General features: G+C 42.2%; 1 protein-coding gene across 1 annotated transcript in view; it reads right to left on the bottom strand.

The window, feature by feature from the left end:
* Positions 1 to 4,673: 4,673 nt before the first annotated feature.
* Positions 4,674 to 19,314, bottom strand: part of net1 (neuroepithelial cell transforming 1) — a 37,167-nt gene continuing 22,526 nt past the window's right edge. The window contains 10 exon segments of the mRNA XM_051954114.1: positions 4,674 to 6,149; positions 6,152 to 6,278; positions 6,280 to 6,409; positions 6,508 to 6,694; positions 6,935 to 7,105; positions 7,216 to 7,473; positions 7,580 to 7,753; positions 7,960 to 8,022; positions 8,510 to 8,674; positions 8,773 to 8,880. Coding sequence (XP_051810074.1) covers positions 5,985 to 6,149; positions 6,152 to 6,278; positions 6,280 to 6,409; positions 6,508 to 6,694; positions 6,935 to 7,105; positions 7,216 to 7,473; positions 7,580 to 7,753; positions 7,960 to 8,022; positions 8,510 to 8,674; positions 8,773 to 8,880 — 1,548 coding nt within the window. The 3' untranslated portion in view covers positions 4,674 to 5,984.

The raw sequence follows: 19,314 nt of genomic DNA, 5'->3' as shown, positions 1-19,314 counted from the left end.
CTACAAAACCACCGCTGTAGAATGAAAGGGGCTTATCTGTCGGAAATGATTGAAGGAACAACTGATTAAATTATGGGGTGTTTCTGAGTCCCATCAATTTCCACCACCCGCTACATATTTCGTCACATGATTTGGTATCTGTACATAACGTCAACATGCATAACACACAACGCTCAATGCTAGATCATTCTGTTTGTGGGTACATCTATATTAAATGGCCACTAAAAAAAGAGGAACAAAACATCAGTGCCCAGATTTTGAGGTCAAGCAATGACCAGAAGAACCAGGAATGAGGAATGAGAACCAACACTGAAGCACTTTCAGTTTTAATTCCAAACATACTGGTAGCTAATCTGGCTCACGTTTCTGGCAGTGTTTGATTTATTTTAGCCATGTTAAGCTATTACTGTGATACTATGACAGACCATAACAAATATTTCATCCTTGCTTACTTTTGGTTTTACCTCTGAATAAAGTGGTTCCAATAACCAATTTGGTGGTTTGTCTGATTGGCTGACTGACCTACAAGATGTTGTAGTGATGTCATGGTGTTCCCACGTCGCAGCACAGAGTATACAATTACAACCAACAGGGCCGAAAGTTGCCTTTGCTTGGACTCAGAGCCCTGGTGTGGAGTCAAAGATTATGACAAGGATATGGTATTAATATCCGCAAAAATTACCATGACCAGTGCAGGAGCGTTCTAACACATTTTCTCAGCGTCACTGTTGGGGCACTGCTGTTACAATTCTCATCCCAGGTCAATACTTTGCTGCCCAGAAACTTAACAGCATCCAGTTCTCTCAACTATAAAGCTGGTACATGTTCAACTTCCATTAAAGTAAATGGGTGACTGTGTGGAGAGCATGAGCGAATGTTTGGAGAATGCTGTCTGAGAGGCAGACGTGAGGCCATAGCTCAATAAAATCACAGCAGCATCAGGCTTCTGCCAAGCAGACAAAATAAAAGAGTAGAAAGCTCTGCTCCAAGAAAGACTTAATGTCTCACAGTCAAACAGCTCACAGTGATGGATAAAATGAAGTCCTCTCTCTTTAGCTTCTCATTAGTGGTCACTTTCATTATCCAGTATTATCAAACCACACACCAGCATGAAGAGGTCCAGCCCAAAATCCTTTAAAGCCAATCTGTTTGTTAAAATGTTTGAGAGGATCCTTTTGTTATGTCTTTCAAAAGGGAATCACTCTGACCAACGGAGGTGTTTCCTCCCATAAAGACTTTGCCAACAAATCAGAATTCTCAAACAGAGACCAGTCTGAGACGTCATAGTTCGAAAATGCAAATCCGGATTAATTCCTATACTGGGAATGTTTCTCTTGGCCCTTCCATGGAACCGACTGTTTGCCTAAGTGTTGAGCACAGTCATAAATCAGTTTGTATCTCCTTCGTCTGCCTTGTATCGGGCACCCTTCTATTCACTGTCATGTGAGTCATGCAAACCATTCCATAGACGAAGTGCATGCTATTTTAAGATCTGTTTGTTCAACATTAAGGAGCTATGATTAATTAATTCATTCCTCTGAAACACAGAAGATCCTTTGATCATCTAAGTCTTAAGACACAAATAATATATGTCTTTTTGCTATGAAACTCCAGCCTCCAGCTGGTTAGCTTAGTTTAGCTTGAAAACTGGCATGATAACTTACTGCATAACAGGTTAGCTCAGTTCGGAAAATGCAGCAGATTAGCTCGGTTTAGCTTGACAAGCAGTTAACTGGCTGTTAGGAAAGGTCAGCTTAGTTTGAAAATTTGCAGTTAGCTGGATTTATTTAGCATAAAGACTGTACACACGAGAAGATAGAAAGCCTGAATGAGAGCCCTTGAATACAGAGATCATCAATTAGGTAAGGTTTAAAATGTTAATCAGCACGAAACTCACATAGATTTCAGATAGTTCCAGAAAGTTCTTGGTGGGTAGTTTTATTGTGTATAGACAGAAAGACACAAGTGCAATTTTTTGGTATTGACGACTTGTAAATGAACTGATCTAATGTTTTTGAATTGTTACAGAAATACACCACCGTTCAAAAGTTTGTGGTCACTTAGAAATGTCCTTATTTTTGAAAGAAAATCATTTTATTTCAGTGAAGATGACATTAAATGAATGATAAATCCAGTGTAGACATTGTTAATGTGGTAAATGAATATTCTTACTGGAAACGGCTGATTTTTAATGGAATATCTCCATAGGGGTACAGAGGAACATTTCCAGCAACCATCACTCCTGTGTTCTAATGCTACATTGTGTTAGCTAATGGTGTTGAAAGGCTCACTGATGATTAGAAAACCTTTGTGCAGTTATGTTAGCACATGGATAAAAGTGTGAGTTTTCATGGAAAACATGAAATTGCCTAAGTGAGCCTAAACTTTTGAATGGTAGTGTATGTTTTTTTAAAGTAAAAATGGATAATATTTGAGTGTATTAGTGTGAAGAGCTGGTGTTCCCTGCCTTTACTGAAGATACTTTGGTTAAAAATCGTGATGCTGAGTTTACCACTTTGCATTGGATTCTGATGATTTTTTCCCCCCTAATCCTATGGCTTCTGTCAGCACCTGGCTCCTCCACCTGTAACCTTATTGGTCCTCATTGGTTGCAGTCCTTCTGAAATGCAGCATCACTGTAGTATATTTTTAAAACATCCATCCATCCATCCATCTTCTATACACCGCTTTATCCTCACTGGGGTCGCGGGGTGCTGGAGTCTATCCCAGCTGACTCGGGTGAAGGCAGGGGACACCCTGGACAGGTTGCCAGTCTGTCACAGGGCTACATATACAGACAAACAATCACACTCACATTCACACGGGCAATTTAGAATAACCAATTACCCTCAGCATATTTTTGGACTGTGGGAGGAAGCCGGAGTACCGGCATGCACAGAGAGAACATGCAAACTCCATGCAGAAAGATCCCAGGCTCAGGCCGGGATTTGAACCGGGGATCTTTTTCCTGCTAACCACTAGGTCACTGTGCAGCCCTCAATATGATTATCTATACTTAATAATGAAACTGTTGAGTCCTTGTATAATATGGCAGTATAATACAGATTTAATGTTTCCTTATTTGAAACATACTTTGTTTTGTTTTCAATGTGACCATGAGCTTCAGCTTTACTGCTACTCCACCATACAGTACTCAGTGATCCTGCAGTGGGCTACTAGTTTACACTTATAACACTGTAATAAAATCAGGGACGGCTGGTATAAATGGGCAACAGGGCTAAGTCCTCCCAGTCCAACACAAAAAAGATGAGAAAAATAATTTTCAAATAACTTACAACAGATTGTTTTAAGTTTAGGGGAAAACAAAGGTAGCAACAGCACCAATCAGTCAAAAGAAAAACAGAATATCTCTAAATGGGCTTATTTTTTACAGCCCCAGCAGATACAGTCCGCTTTCATTCATTTCGTTCTTCTCCCGTGATTTACTGATCATTTGGGCTAACTGCGGTCAGCCCACAGGCCTGTGAAGCAGCGAGAAAAGGTTAAGCTATGGCGGGCGTTAGCATGAACGAGGTGGATTATTTGCTTTCATGTCCATTTTCCTCAATGTCTTTGGAGGAAAAGCTGGAAGTTAAGAGACTGGGATCACATCGGCCGTCGATGTGAGCTTCTTTCAAATAAGGTAGGCCCATGTTGACCTGTTAAAGGACTGTGACACCTTGTTTTTGCTGAGGTCATCTGTTGTACTGAAGGCGTGTTTTGCACAACATGTCGCCAAACAGTTGTAATAAGACAGTTGCAGCAGGCTATCTGTGGGCAGTCGTTGCAGTTGGAACACGTTTTGTAGTGGTGTGTGTGAGTGAGAGAGTGAGTGAGTGAGAGAGACTGTTGATGTAGAGCACTAAGAAAAGTATAGTGTACCTGTAATTGATGTAATTGTGTGTCATAGGTGATGTTGCTTTTGCAGCTGTGTTAACCATTTAATCGGTATTATGCATTTCTTAGCCCACCCAACAAATTTCACCACCAGCTGCCACTGAATAGAATACATGTTTAGTATGATTCTTTATGTACAGTAATACCTTCAAATGATACAGTACTTTCACAATTTGGTATAACTCCCCGTTTAGCCAAGTATGATTAATTTCTCTAAATTGCTGGCCTTTTTAAAAGTTTCCTTGTTTTTTCAGCCTCTGTCAGGTCTGCTAACTTCTCTCTGCTTTGCCTTTGATTCAGACTCAGTTTAGCTGCTACATATCAAAGACAGGTAATAGTCAACAGAATCTCAAAGCCTAATAACACCTGACCCTCTTTATTTTTCTTACTTGTAGTTCAAAATTGCTATCCTCATTTCCCCACCTTGGGACTAACAAGCTTCTATGTTATAGTTAATGAGTAATAAACTCCCCCGACTCCACAAAAGTATCACTTTTAGATGTCTTGTAGTGGCATTCCACAATGTTGACACTCTAATCCTGTCAGAGTGCATCACATGTATTCTGTAGAAATTCTGCAGTGCTGCTAGCATTTGCTCCTGACTTCTGGGAACTACTGATGGTCCAATGTTGTTAGCTCTTTAGAGGGAACAGAGACGATGTGACTCTTGGTATCAACGCTCTCACTGTAACTCAGGGAGAAAGCAACAAAGCATATTTTACTAAATGTTTGAGCTATTAGCTGATGAATGAATAATAAAGACACAAAATCAAAGGTTCAGTTTCAAATCTTACACAGATCTTTATTGTTCTTTGAATTACATAAAGTTCATGGCAAACAAGTTGCCCCTTTCTCTTTTCTTTCCATCTCAACAACAAAAACATTTTGTGCACACATACGAAAACCTTTCTCATCTCCCTTCCCCTACGTACTTTTCACCATCAGTTACACTCACTTTGATTTTTACCATCTTTCATCCATCTATGAGCAAGATTTCACATCAGCCCAAGCAGCTGATGGAGTCATACATCTCGCTCTGACATTCGGTTTCAGTTCCAAAACACACCTTATCCCTCAGGTCTCAATCGTCTCTTCAGCCTTCAACAACGTTCTCTTATCATCATCAACCAGTCTTTTACATCTTTTGCTGTCTGTCACTCAGGACAGGTCCATACACACTGTTGCCTCTACTGGTGTGAGCAGTGTCCACAACTAAAGCTCCATGCAAGATGCTACACTGAAAAGTGATCTGTCTCAATTTGAAAAGTCAGCTTTTTCAAAAACCAACATGGCTCAGTTCAGATTTTTTTCTTAAAACAGAACTTATTTCTCTGGTAGGATTTCAGCATCTGATGGATTGTTATTGCTGTGGTTCGTAGAGAGAAATTAACATCTCATCTGTTCAAGATTTAAATTAATGCCTCTGTAGTAAATAAAAAAATAGCGTCCGGGTTCTAACATCTGTCATTTAAGGAATGTATAAAAATAAGACATGTCTTTCTGATTCATCTAAAAATCAGGCTTTTACAGAGAAATTTGTAGCTTTGTGTGGTACATCTCACCTTTTGGGGGGTTCTTTTCCTTTCTTTCTTCTCATAAACATGCTCAAATTTTCAAATAACTTGCCCTAAAAGCTAAAACAGTGCTGCTTTATGATATCTTAAAAAAGTACTACAATAAATTTTAGAATATAAAAATGTAAAACTTTCATTAGCCCCCCAAAACAGGTTTAAAAATAATGCTTAAATATCAAATTTATAGTAAACAGGATTTGATGCACCACCTCATTCTTCAAGAAATCAACAAACCCGACACACACGGATTCGTGTACGAAACACGGGTCTGTTTCTCGTTGTGCTTCCCTTTTCAAGTTGGTGGAAGCCGTGCACGTCCCTCCAGAACACTGCGTCTCTGTGAGGTGCACTTGGATGGAGGGGGAAGGTAAATAGCTGCCGAAGAGGACAGTAACACAGAACACTGCTGTAATAATACGCACACACATAAATACAAGTCCCACGCTTCTCCGCGTTGCTTTATGTACAAAAACCAAAATGTCCGTAGCGTCCATTCCCTCCCGTCACCTCACTTCACACCATTGTCTCTTTTCTTTTTCCTAAAGAACATAGAGACTTCTTGTCCTTTTTGCTTTTTTGTGATGTAGACGAGGACAGCAATGACAACGTTGATGATGTCATCGATGAAGGAGATGTGGAGGCGGGGCTGGGGGTTGTGCTGTTGCACGGTGAGCAGGGGCGGACTGAGAGGTCGGCTCTGGGCAGTTCTCATCTGCTTCCTCCATGTGGACGATGGCAGAGACAGAGGAAGGCCGGCGCTTGGAGCGGGCGTCGCTTGTGGGTGGGCTGGGGGTGGAGGGCTCGCTGGGGCCGGTGGACGGAGATGGCGCTGCGGAGGCAGTTGAGCCACTGCTGCTTGTGGAAGATGTCGTTGACCTGCAGCGTGTGGGACTGCGCCTGGCTTGGGCCTTGGGAACGCACACGGAAAATGTTCTTGGCTGCGGCAGAAACAGGAGAAATTAAATTAGCAATCACAGAATGAGGAAAAGCCACTCTTGTGCAGTTACTGCTAGAATCCTTGTAGCACAAGCCTTACCTTTGTCTGCGTTGCTGAAGGCGCCTCTGAAGGAGCCTCCCATTCTGACGTCGCCATCCTGCAGGTCCTCCAGCACCAGATCCTGCACTGGAATAGGCTGACGGTAAACCTGGAAACACTGGCGCTCATTTCTAGTGACTGGACGAGTAAGGACCAGCACTTCAGTGAACAGGAACACATGCAGCTTCTGCAAGGAATCAGAAAAGAGAAAAACACTCAAACCACAGCACTGAAATGCTTACATAACCGTGAACACTTTTCTGGAAGCTGTTTCTTCTTATCAAAGTTCATACTCCTGTGATTAAGTCAGAGAGGCCGACAGTTACAGCCTGACTGCCTTATTTGGGATGTGAGCTTTGTGTTGATGTGTTAAGAGGCAGTCAAAAGCGAATGAGCTGATGGGGTGGGAAGTGTGTGTTTTGCTCACCGTGCCGCTCTTGCTTCGCAGGTCCCCATGACACAGCAGGCTCTTGCACTGCTCAAGGCGAGGGTCCCTCTGCCTGTCGTCCAGATACTCCAGCTTGTCGATGTAGTACTGGCACTCTGACTCTCCCTTCTTCATGTTGATGTCAGACAAAACACCCTGGATGACGGCGATCTGAAAACACGATTGGCCTGATTAGTACTAAGGCCACAAGTGAAGATAACCTATGATAAGATGATTGTGCTTCCTGTGTTAAACAGGTCTGGCTTGTGTCCTGGACTTACCGCCTCCTCCAGGCTGGCAGCGTCAGGGTGTTCTGGTGAGGTGTGTCTCAGAATCTCTTTGAGCAGCAGTGGGTACTTGACCAGGCGGGAACGTGGGATATCCAGGAAACTCCACAGGTCCAGCTTGCGGCTAAAGGGTGACTCAAGGCAGCGCTGCAGAAAGTCCTGCACCCGAGGGTCTTGCTTTTTCTGGTCCAGCAGTGCCTTGGCTGCCAGCTGGTTGCTGCAGTAGTCCTTGTAGGCATTGAGTCTGGGCAGCTGCAGAAGAAGAGAAAGGGACACTTTAACTAACTGACTTCCTTGTTCAAAACACAGAGTTGTGATGGAATCACAGTCCCTGATGAAAAGATGAAGGGACACTTACCCAGGTTACCACAATCTGCCCAATTTGACCCACAGTCCCATCCTGCCCTGTGGCTTTGGAGAGCTGGGCCAGCAGGTCCTCATGCAGAGGGATGTAGGCATCCAGGTTGCCAAAGATGTGAGTGAGCTCCTCCTCAGACATGATGGAGAGCTTCAGCATTGGATCATGGTATGCCTGCAGATGAGAGCAGAGTCACATCATCAGGGCCGAGCTGCTAAGAATAGCTTGGTGAAGAGCTTTAGGGGTACAAGAGAAAGACAAGAACAATTCCTGTCTTTTTATAGTTCCTGGCTTGGCTTTGTGGAAGGCCTGCCAGACTTTGATTTAATCTGTTTGCTTTATATGTACTCCCTCTGCTTCAGTGCTTTAAAAATACAAACCTTGCGTGCGAGTTGGAGGTCCTCAATCAGGTCCTGTTCTCCACGAGACAGCTCAAATATGGCCTGAGGAAAGGGAGGAGGAGGCACAGAAAGATGCTTTTTAGCAAAGCATATAAATCAGGATGTCATTACATTATTTCAAGTGATAGCCATTGGGCTCAATGTAAAACTGCAGTGGAGCCAAATGACTGAGGTCAACTCTGAGATCTCTACTCTGTCTCTCTCTCCTTGTTCTCTGCGCTTTAATCTGTTAAAAGTCTAATACTTTTGACAGTTGGCTAAGATATGCAGGGTAAGTGAGGAGGCCGGGCATGAGTTTGCTGGCTTGTCAGGTTTATGTGAGTTCACACAGACTGGAAAGTGAGCCCTGGATGTCTTTCAGTCCCACTGAAGCTATTTGACACAAATACAACAGGGACTTATGAAAGTTGTCTGGTAGACAGGTAGAATTCTCCACTGTCTGGATTTCTGACATAGCACAGTCATTTGTGTTTACTCTGGCGCTCTGCACATTTTTACTGTATTTCCATGTGTCAGTGCTGATTCTCACCTCCTGTCGCTTGATCTCTTTGGTGGAGAAAGTTCCCTTCTGGTGGACATCCAACGTCTCCGACCACAGGGTGCTGTTTCTCCTTTTGGGCGGTGTGGGGGCCGCTGCCTTGCTGCAAGGCTTCTGGGGCACGCCCGGCGACTTTCCATTCCCCCGGAAGGAGTCCTACAGACCAGAAAAAGGAAGCCCCACGTCAGACATGTTGCAAGAGGTGTCTTCTGACCAGAGGAGCTCTCCTTCTGTGGGATGTGACAGGAGCTTACCTGGATGGTTTGGCCGAAGCGCCGGACGGCCCCATTCTTCACCGGAGAGATTAGGTTAGCTAGCGACGTCACCCTGCCGAGAGGACGGACACGCTTGTTGCTGGGTTCCTAAAGAAACAGGGGAAAAATGGAAGAAGATGTAAGTTAGAAATAATTTTATTATGGCTCGTCTTAAAATAGCTTGAACTTTTCATTCGGAGTGCAGCAGGTCAGAACAAATCGATGAGTAACACTGACTGTGAGACCTCTGCAGTGAGCCCAGACGCTCCCTTGTGACTTACTTGTGACAAAACACATCAAGTCAAGTAATAAATCTGCTTGCTGATTCCAGCTCATCAGGGCTGAGGAAAGAGGAGTAGCTGGAGCCGAGGCGAGCCGCAGGCAGACAGACTGGCGGACCAGAGGACACAGAGATACTAAGGGGGAGGAAGCAGCTCCAGCAGCTGTTCTCATCATGTGAAGAGTCGTGAGCCAGGCCAGCCCACTGAGTACAAAGACCCTCTCTGACTGCTGATCCGGAGGAGAGGGGGTCTGGAGGAATGCCAGGAATGCAAGACCATCTTCTCTGCTTCAATGCCCCCCCACACACACTCTGCTATCTGGCAGCTTCAGCTCCCCTCCAGATTGGATCTCTTCCATCACTCAAAGTGTGATAAATACTCCTGATCGCTCTGGGTCTTTAACTGCTGTTCCCAGAGATGCATCAGTGTGGCAGAGTAGCAGGACTACTCAGTGAAACAGACCACCGCTGTGAGTTGGGGAAAAACAAGCAGCAGTCGTAAATAGTGAATCGCCCCTCTGAAGTGTTCACACAGTGCATGCTGCAGCAGTAGAGTTTATATGCTGCAAGTGAGACACGGCTCTCAACAAGCGTGAGAGCAGCACTACACCTGGCCAGGTGACCCCCTCCCTTACTCCTCACCCAGCCTGAGGCTGGGAGAAAGGAGAGAGCTGCTTGGCCTTGTTCCAACAGCAACAGGCTGCAGGAATCAAAAGCAGAAATTTGAGATAATGATTTCATTCGGCAGAGCCTCTTTAAAACGACAGACATATGACAGCCACAATGCAATTAGCATTTCCAAAATTTGCAATTTCTGCAGATCATTTATTTTAAGGACTACTCTAATGAGGGATTGCCGCTAAAACTGAGCACAGTGCTGCTTAGCTCTCTCCTGATCAGGCCAAATGGGATTTTGCCTTGGCTCAGCGAATGTGGGAAACAGTGCAGCATTGAGCTCCGGGCCCGTGGACACAGCTGTGGAACAATCCACTCAGTCTGGCCTGAGACTGCTGGCTGTGGTTGGGTCATTGCTGTGGTCAGGGTCTCCACAAACTAAACTCAGCAAGCTTTCTAGTGGCAGGAGCCAGCAAAGAGAAGCCACATGTCATCTGCTTCAACTGTGGTCTTCATGTGAGGACAGACTGTTTTACTTGTCTGCTGGGACAGAACTTGACTGTCTCTAAATTGTGACATTTCAATCTGTAGATAAGAAAATAAGTAAAAAGCAACAGTTAGAGAAGGGTGGGGGTTCCAAAAGTCAATATTGGAAAAGTGTGCTGGCCATTATGCCCTTCCTGTACTTTGTGGACTGGCCCCAGAATAACAAAGGGCCACTAGTCCTGCTCTTTGTATATCAGCTGTAAAGTGAAACAGTGCAGACAGACGGGGAAAGTTGCTACTCCTGGCAGTCAAACTCCGGAGTTCGAGTCAGCCAGCCAGCCTTGCTTCAGGAAACCAGACAGATCCAGGGTTTGCACTGTTGCTTTGGATAGCTCCTATCACTGGAACAATGACCTTAGGCAGACATAATGCATGCACACTCCTTAAACTTCCAACCTAAGATTACAACCTCATAAACTTTTTTTCAGGGTTCCCAAAACCTCCCTTCCTGTGCTTTCTCTTTGATGTAACCTCATGTATGCTGTGAGCAAAAACCCCAGATGTGTCCCTGTGATTACAGCTTAGCTTGAGCTGACAGGGAAACAGAGCAGTCAGATCACAAACCAAAGAGTCGAGGTCATCAAAAAGTCAGCACAGAGGATTAAAAAAATGTGTGAAGCAAAAAATTCTTTTGAATTGAGCAATTCTTTGACAATAGGACTCACTTCATGAATTGCTTTCGGACTTCTCCTTTGTGAAGAGTTTACTGTCAATGAAACCACATGCTCTCTTCCGAATCAAGTCTCAAAAGAGGAAGGAATGAACTGAAGTAGTGACTTCTACCAGTACAGAGAACACACCTGGGTTTCAACACTTTTGTTCTTTTATTGGTGTCTGTAGCAGAGGAGACACTGCCAGGCTGCTATGCTGGATTTGCATCCGAGATAACCTGTTTAACTTCCAATGCTTGAGGTCAAAGATATTACTTTGGATGCAGGGTTGTTGACTAAGGATATACCCCCTGCCGTTTCACTGTTTGTGCTGCTTTGAGTCTGCTGTCTTTCCTGATCTCTCCCTACCCCACAGAGAGTGAGCTACCTGCTGGGATGCACATTGAACAACAGGCAAGGAATACACACCCCTTGGTAGCAAAAAGTAATCCAATGATTAACTTTTCCAGGTTCAACAGTATCGCCAGCATTGTTCTAAGGGCCCAGGCACAAAGGTCAAAGTCTCATGTCACACACTCACAAACACAAACCAAGTGAGATAAAATCAGGGTTAGGCGCTGAATCACTCAGAGTCTGATGCATGACACAAAGATATGACTTCACTGAAGGAGTTCCGGTCAAACATTGTCAAATACAGTTTCAGCCACCACTGTGTGGTTCTGCATCTTACCTCTGACTCTTTGTTTGGCTTGGTTCTGGCAGATCTATCGACTTGCAGAGTCCGTTTGATAGGGCACCAAGCTACCAAGTTCATCGTAAGCGCACGCATAGCTTTCGAGTATAAACACTAGTATCCTTTTAATCCTGGCGAGTTTAGCTCCAAGGAAGTCCATCATCAGAGAAAAAATGAAATCGTATAGAGGCTAGTTTGAGGAGTTAAGAAACCTAAATAAATAAAAATGACACCTTCCCCCTTATCTGTCTGCCCTCCCTTGCAGGACAGGGCTTTCTGGAAGCTCCCTCACACCACACCTTCTAAACTTGGTCTGAGGCAGAATAAAGGAGGGAGGGCTTATAGTGAGCTTAGATGGGAGGAGCCCTGCCTCTTGGTGGCTGCAGACGAAACATGGATCAGGTTTACGTGGAAGTAAGGAGACGCTGCCCGCAGTGCTCTGTTGATTCATCCACTCCGACTGAAAACATTAGTGAGAATTTTAAGATCATGACACACAGTATTGACACAGACAACAGACAAATAATGAATGCTGGCCACCTGAACCTTGACTGATGTAATGTGGGTTTCTTTCAGAGGAATGGTTAAGATGCACAGTAAAGTCTGACCAGTGATCTGTGCTTGAAGTACAGACGTGGTGATATTTGAGAGAAAATGGAATTGCATTATTTTTTTTGTGACGAACACACTATTGAAACATCAACAATGATCCCTTACATTTGGTTTCTAACAATGAGTAATAAGATATAAACTGATGTATGCTATTCTTCAACTGAAGATTAGAGGATGATAATGACAGTGCTTTACAGTCAACTTACCTGGAAATGCTTAGAGACTGAAACCATTAAGTAAACTATTGTCTCACATTTTTAGTAACCTTGACTGAAAACATAAAAAAGCGTGATTTTTGCACTGCTGCATCTTGCCCTTTTACATTTATTTTACAAGCCACTTCATATTGCTGTTGTCTACAGTGTGTTAATACAATATTTATTCATTTTAAATTTTTAATCCTTGTACATATTACTATTATTTTTTATTATGCATATGTTTATTGCTGCCGTAATAATGTACATATCCCCTGGCATGGGGAGCAATAAAGGATTATCTTATGTTTTCTTAGTGTTGGCAGATAATTAGTCACTGTACCGTGTCGGGCTACATTATTAGAATTAAGCTTATAGAGGTGTCGCTTCCAGGTTAAAGAAACTACACTTGCAGATTCAATTACAGTTTTATTCTACCACATTATTATTAAGCCTCATGGTCATGCTACATTGTCATTTTGTAAAACTACAATGATTAGACATAAACAGTACTCAGTGTTGCAGCCCAACACAACTGAAGGCTTATTTAGTCTGGTATCAAGTACAACAAAGATTAAGAGAAACTGACTAATTCTGGTCAACATTCTTTAAATCAGCAAACTACAAAGTAATTCTGATTTGGCTGTTCTTGTTAGCTAATTAATTAAAGTAGTATCTGGTGCTCTGTGCTTGTCAGATAGTTTCTATCAGTTTCATCAGCTGAACTGGGGGAAGCCAACAATTAGAATATCAATAGAGGGAGCATTGTGACACACTCAGCCAGATGTTTACACTGAAACCTGTATATTGAGCACCACTTGGGGGTGAGGCGCGACTCCTGTCCATATGTTGATTGGTTTAATAGAAGGGGGCAAAGGCCAACATGTCTGCCAGTTTCAGTAAAGACAAAGACTTAAGGGGGAGCCTCACTCGGCCGAGTACTAAAAATGACCAATGTTGAAAGTTTCATGTTGAAAGTTTCATATTGCACACACTTCTTAAGATAATGTATGCAACCTGTACATTTTCAGAGACCTCTAAACACCAACTTTACTGTGAAAACAATTTTTTTTCATTTTGAACAAACTGGATTGGAATTAAATACTGTTGAATTATGGAACCCGAAATTACATCTTGTATTTGCCCCAAGCAAAATCTCATGCAATATTTAACATAAAATGATACCAATGCACCACGTAGTACTTTAAGTATGGACCTGTGCACCTATTAGGCATTTGTCATATTTCACTGTGGTTACCATGGTAATGAAACGAAACAATTGCTACAAAGATTTTCGTATAGACTCAGCATAGAATGAAGTTATCAAAAAATGGCTAATAGGTGCATTCTACATAGCCTTATACTACCAGCATGCCAAAATGGGAAGTTTTGGTCAAAAGCGTAAGAAGATAAATTGAGGGGCAGCTTATGTGTGTCCAAAAATCAAGTTTTGAGAAATCGGCACTTAAAGTTTATGATTGATGATGATTCATTATATAAGCAATCAAATGAAAAAAACATTCATCAGGAGAAAGAATACATGTTTAAGTATATGATAATCATCTTTTTTAAAATTTGACTTTTTCACCCAAATCTATCATATTTGAAGGTAAAGCTCCCCTTAAACTGAGAACCAAACCCATCCCGTGGCTCTGTGTTCCTGCATGCATGTGGACCCACAAGGGAAATTTAACCACAAAGGGAGATGCACACATGGCTGAAGGACACCCATACCTCAAGCAGACACATGTACACAGCTGGTGCACAAAAGTGGAGGTGTTAGGCCTGATGGAGCGCCTAATGTGGAGTTGCTGCACCATACGTGTGTTTTAGGCAAATGGACAGGCTGTTAATGGCTCTGCCTCAGCCTCTTGAGTCAACACCGAGGTGTAAAGCAGGACGCAGGCATCATGCTGTTGCAGTATGTGTGTGTGTGCGGTGACAAAACACAGATGCTGATTGAGGTGTATAGATGTTGACACCTTGTTCTTTAGGTCTGTTGACAGAGTGGTTAGAAGGGCTCATCTGCTGCAGAACAACAGGACACAAGGTCTGCATTATATCACCCATAAACCCAAAGTGGACAGAGAAGATGCATTTCAGAACATCAACAAGACAATCAGGATTTGGGGTCATAAGACAGCAGAGTGAAAAACTATGCAGACTGAAGAGTCAGAGAGGACCCAGTAAAAATGAATCTGTCTATGTGTAGTCTATGCGTGCCTGCAGAAGACACTGTGTGCAGTCCCGCTGTTACTCACTGTCTGGGGGACCTCGGGCTGAATCAGCTGTACGTCTAGCCCAGCCTCTATAAAAACTAAACAACATGGTGAGGCCTGCCTGTCCTCTTTGCCCCGAGTCACACTGAGCTGCAGCTGGGGTGTAGTTGTGATTTACACTCCCTAAACACACACCTACAGCCAGACTGAGCGCAAAGAGCTGGAGTAGGATGAGTAATGCAGTGAGCGGAAGAGTTCCACCTCTTGCTAACCTATGCCGTGCCAGGGACAGACTGAGCCCTGAGGCCTGATGGGGCAGAGCTCAGCTTAACTTCCACATCAGCAGTAGCAAGTGCAGGATGAGCAGCGCCTACGTACAGATCTGGACAGGGCATTAAGCTTGTAGCTCCCGGCAAAGACACACTACTTAGTGCTGACTGACATAAAGCAACAAGAGGAGGGTGGTGGTGTTGCTGCCCCCTGCTGGTAGAGGCTGGCAGAAACACAAAAGAGGGCTAGTTGAACTGAATATTGCATCACCAGGATAGATAGCACATCACCGATTTCCAGTCCCTATTTGCCTTAATTCGAGGTATGAGCACATCTTTCCAAAAATATGGTGGTGTTTTAATTATGGTGACAAAAAGTACTGTCCACAAGTCTTTTTCGTACATGGAATACAGAACATTCACATCACAAGAGGGAAAAAATTCCTTCAGATTCAATATGAAAGTGTTTTAACTTGTGTCTATAAATGTATCTGACTGCATTCAGTTCAGATTAACAACGTCAGAAAATATTTTTTGATACCATGCCAAAAAGCATTTGATTTTTTTTGTAGTATTGTAAATGCTGCAGGTAGTGGAGATAGTGATGGATAACAACAATGCATGGAAATGTGGTGGTGAGTGCAGTTGCAGCAACAGACTGCTGTGACTTTTGTGGGTAAAAACACACACTTATAAAGTCATGTATGGAGATATTTTGCATTGATGATCAGGGACAAGATTAAGACAACTGAACATAAACATGAAGTGTCATCGATCTTTACAATAAAAGAACAAACCTTTACATTTACTGGAGCTCAAAGACAGACATCTGGATAAGTTTGCAGAATGCAATGCGAGGTAGTTCCAGTTACTTTTTAGTAACAGTGTGCATCACAGTGTTCACATTTTGAAAAGTTACTGTTATTTTTTTTTTTTTGTGAATTACAACAGCTACACCTGTTGTCACGATGCTCTACACTCAGTGGTCACAAAGACTGTATCTTGTTAGGCTTACGTACGTATTACGAGTTGGGTGCTGCTCACAGTGTTTATAGTATCACAAAAACCTTACCAACTCTGACTTAGCAAGACTGCCCTTGTGACTTCTACATTAAATGCATCTATTTAGACAATGCAATGCCATGAGGTCAGTGTTTTAAAGGCAATTCTTAGCTCCAAAAATTTCTCATTGGTGTTCAGTTCAGTTGAAATCAGAAGTCATGAAGGCTATGAGTATCATCGCTTTCACTCATTGAGTCTTTAATTATTCACTCATTCTCTACATAGATAAAATGATAAATCTGGCCACAAGTCAGGGTGTGAATGAAATATCTAAACTACTGTTAATCTAAAAAGTTACTGCTCTGAGGGTAGGGAACTATAAATACCTCCACTCCTTTTTCACTACAATTAAGTAAAGATGAAGCTGTAGACAGTGATTTAATCATACAACAGCCTGTAGAAACAATAGAAGCCATAGTTCTCAAACCAGACAAACATCCTTGGTTAGTCAGCTCAGTGTTTTTTTAAGTTTTGTTTTGTCAGTGTTCACACCCAGAGCAGATCTGGTTGCTACCAAACACAGCGACGTAACTAAGACTTGCACTGAAACCAACGCCAACGCTTTGCAGACAGAGCAAACCCATACACTGATAGGACAAATAAAAAAGGACCATTTGCCAAGTTACTGTCATTAGCTGTTTGTCACGATGGCACCGGTACAATGACAATTTTTCACATAAAAATGACTTACAGAACAGCTCAAAACTGCAAAGCGAGTGCTTGTGTCCACATTTTCGCCAGGTACTATCTCTGTGTATTCTTGTGGAGCTCAAGTGCAGTAGTTTCCATGAAATCAAAGTGGAAAGACACATCATTTCAAATCTGAGAATACAGACTCGAGCGTCATTACCAGGGAAATTCGTACCGTGGAAACATTCTTGCTGTAAAAGGAATGGAGGGCAGGACCAGACCTGTGTATGGCAGGGTGAAGTCTTCCACCCACCTTATTCAGCATGGAGATGTGGACATGCAAGTAGATGAGGTGAAAGTGCTACAGTTCCTGAGAAGAGTTGGGCATCAGACAAGACAAACCAAAAGGCCTCATTATTTCTCCGTAGACATATATTTATAGATTTACACTGTAGTAGTCTTTATAATACTTCTAGAGGACACAGAGAAATGTGGGTATTGTTGCACATCAATGGCAGTATTTGATTAGATTAGATATGACTTTAAATGGAACAATGATCTAGAAATTATCTAATTTCCCTGATTGACTAAAAGCAAACATTTCCTTTTGGGTATCATTTCTTTGGGCAATTTCTAGCAAATTTTTCCAGAGTTCAAACCTGCACAATATATAGTGACATACTAACTACATACAAGCAAATATGTAATTAATTCTTAGCAGGTTTTTTTTTTTTTGCCTTGATGAAAACATACCTCCTTCATGTGCTTCTTACATTCATTTCATCTAGCAATGGAATGTGTATTCATCTTAAATCATTTTGTACAGGACGCTCTTTGAGTATAGCATGTGAACTAGATAATTACTGGTCTGTTAGGTTTGGGAGACACCTGAAGAACAGCTAAAACCTACGAAGACTAGACAAGCTATACAAAAAAAGACCATTTCAATCATCTTGCACAGATTTTAGCACTTGCACAGACTGCCTTTACTGAACTCTATTTGGAGTCAGAGTCAAAAGGGAGCAGCTATATGGTTAAAGGATTTCTCCAACAACTGCCTCTGTATGTAGAGCAGAGTTTGAAAGGATTAGACTGCACTGGATGGAGCTCAATTAGAAAAGAAAATAAAGCCATAGAAAAACAGAGTGCTGCTCTGATTTGAATCAAGGAGTGGCCCCCGGGACTCTCTGTCAGCTAAATCAGACCAACTGATCAGACTGGTTACTGAAAGTCTGGGCTGTTTGTCTCTGCTAATCCTTCTCATGTCGGTATACGACAAAAGCAGCCTACATGGAGACAGAAAAGACGGAGATAGGCAACGGGCTGATTGTAAACTGTTTGGTCAGTTGATGTTATCCTTAGCAAGACAGGAGGTGTTCAGTCTAATATTTTCAAGGAAAAGAAGGAGCAAACAAAGCAAACTGTGCATAGGCTGTAGCAGACTTCCGCTGAAATATCCACATGTGGAAATGCTACACGGCTGGGAGTGTAGTGAAATGTGCCTAAAGCTAAAGGGTGTTCAGTTATGACAAGATCATCCCACAAGAGAATAGCACTGATGGACCTTTGTATGCATATGAGTAGGCGTGCTCATTTAACACCCACACACCAAATGTGACACATTTTCCTTCTCCTTACCTGTCAGATCTCTATGCAGATGAATTGGTTTTGGCGTAACTAACAGCAGACTTAACTGGCTCTTCACCAAACAAACACAAGCTTTATCGAGATGTCTTCCAGTGATAAGCTGAGTCAATTCGATGATATGCTCTGAATAAACAGTGGGACCATAAACATCAGATGCAGGAAGGGATCAGATATGACCACCAGTTTACAGTTCAGCAACATAATGTTTCTGTTACTATCAAACGCTTCTTAAAAGCACACAAAACATGGATTTGAATGTTTGATAGTGCACCATGAAGTATAAGAAACGGAGCACTTCTACAGTTACTGGGCAACACTGTCTCTGCTCTACATACTTGTTGACAACAGGTTTCAGATAGGGATATCTACCCGCAGGTATAAGCAGAACCTTGGCCATAGCTGATAAATGCTACTTGTTTTTGTTGTTTTGGGCGTGACAAACACCAGCTCCATTAAACAGTGATAGGACTTTCTTCCCTATAATTATTTTTTGGCAGTTAATCTTTACAGGAAAAAGACTATTGCAACAAAATATCTATTTGCATTAATGGGACTTATAGTCTGTTAGTTTTCAACAATTCATGTAGTAAAAGTATAGCTAACAAAACAAAAAATAAATCTGTTGACTGGAAATATTTATAGTGTTGTTAATAACTTATTCTGGATGTTATTTAGCTCTGTTAATAAAGATATGGCCTTGCAAAACTAGTTGTAGCTCTATGTTTTTTAAATTATGCATACTGGAGATTTTTGTGGGCAAATTTAGGCTTAGGTTCTATATAGGAAACAACTACGTAAACTACAAAGTGTGATGAATTTATTTGGCCTAACACTATATTTTAAAATACTTTTGTACTGTGAACAGCTTTTCAGTATGAGAGGAAGAGTAAGTTAGGATGATTGGTAATTTCTATAAAAATCTTAAGCCCACATTAGATAGGGATACACCATAACAAACCAGCCTTCCTTGATGTTGTCCTTTATTTTACTCGTCTTTCTTTTAATGGTTTGTTATCATGCTAAGCCTTAGTTGGTTTTAATATCTGTTGTAAAACCATCACTGTAGTCCCCATTGAATTCAACTTTCATTTAGGGAAGTGAAAGTAAATAAATGTAAAGTTAAA

This window comes from Acanthochromis polyacanthus, chromosome 1 (assembly GCF_021347895.1).
Source record: "Acanthochromis polyacanthus isolate Apoly-LR-REF ecotype Palm Island chromosome 1, KAUST_Apoly_ChrSc, whole genome shotgun sequence".
Taxonomy (NCBI): Eukaryota; Metazoa; Chordata; class Actinopteri; family Pomacentridae; genus Acanthochromis; species Acanthochromis polyacanthus.
This window is presented reverse-complemented; position numbering and strand designations above follow the sequence as displayed.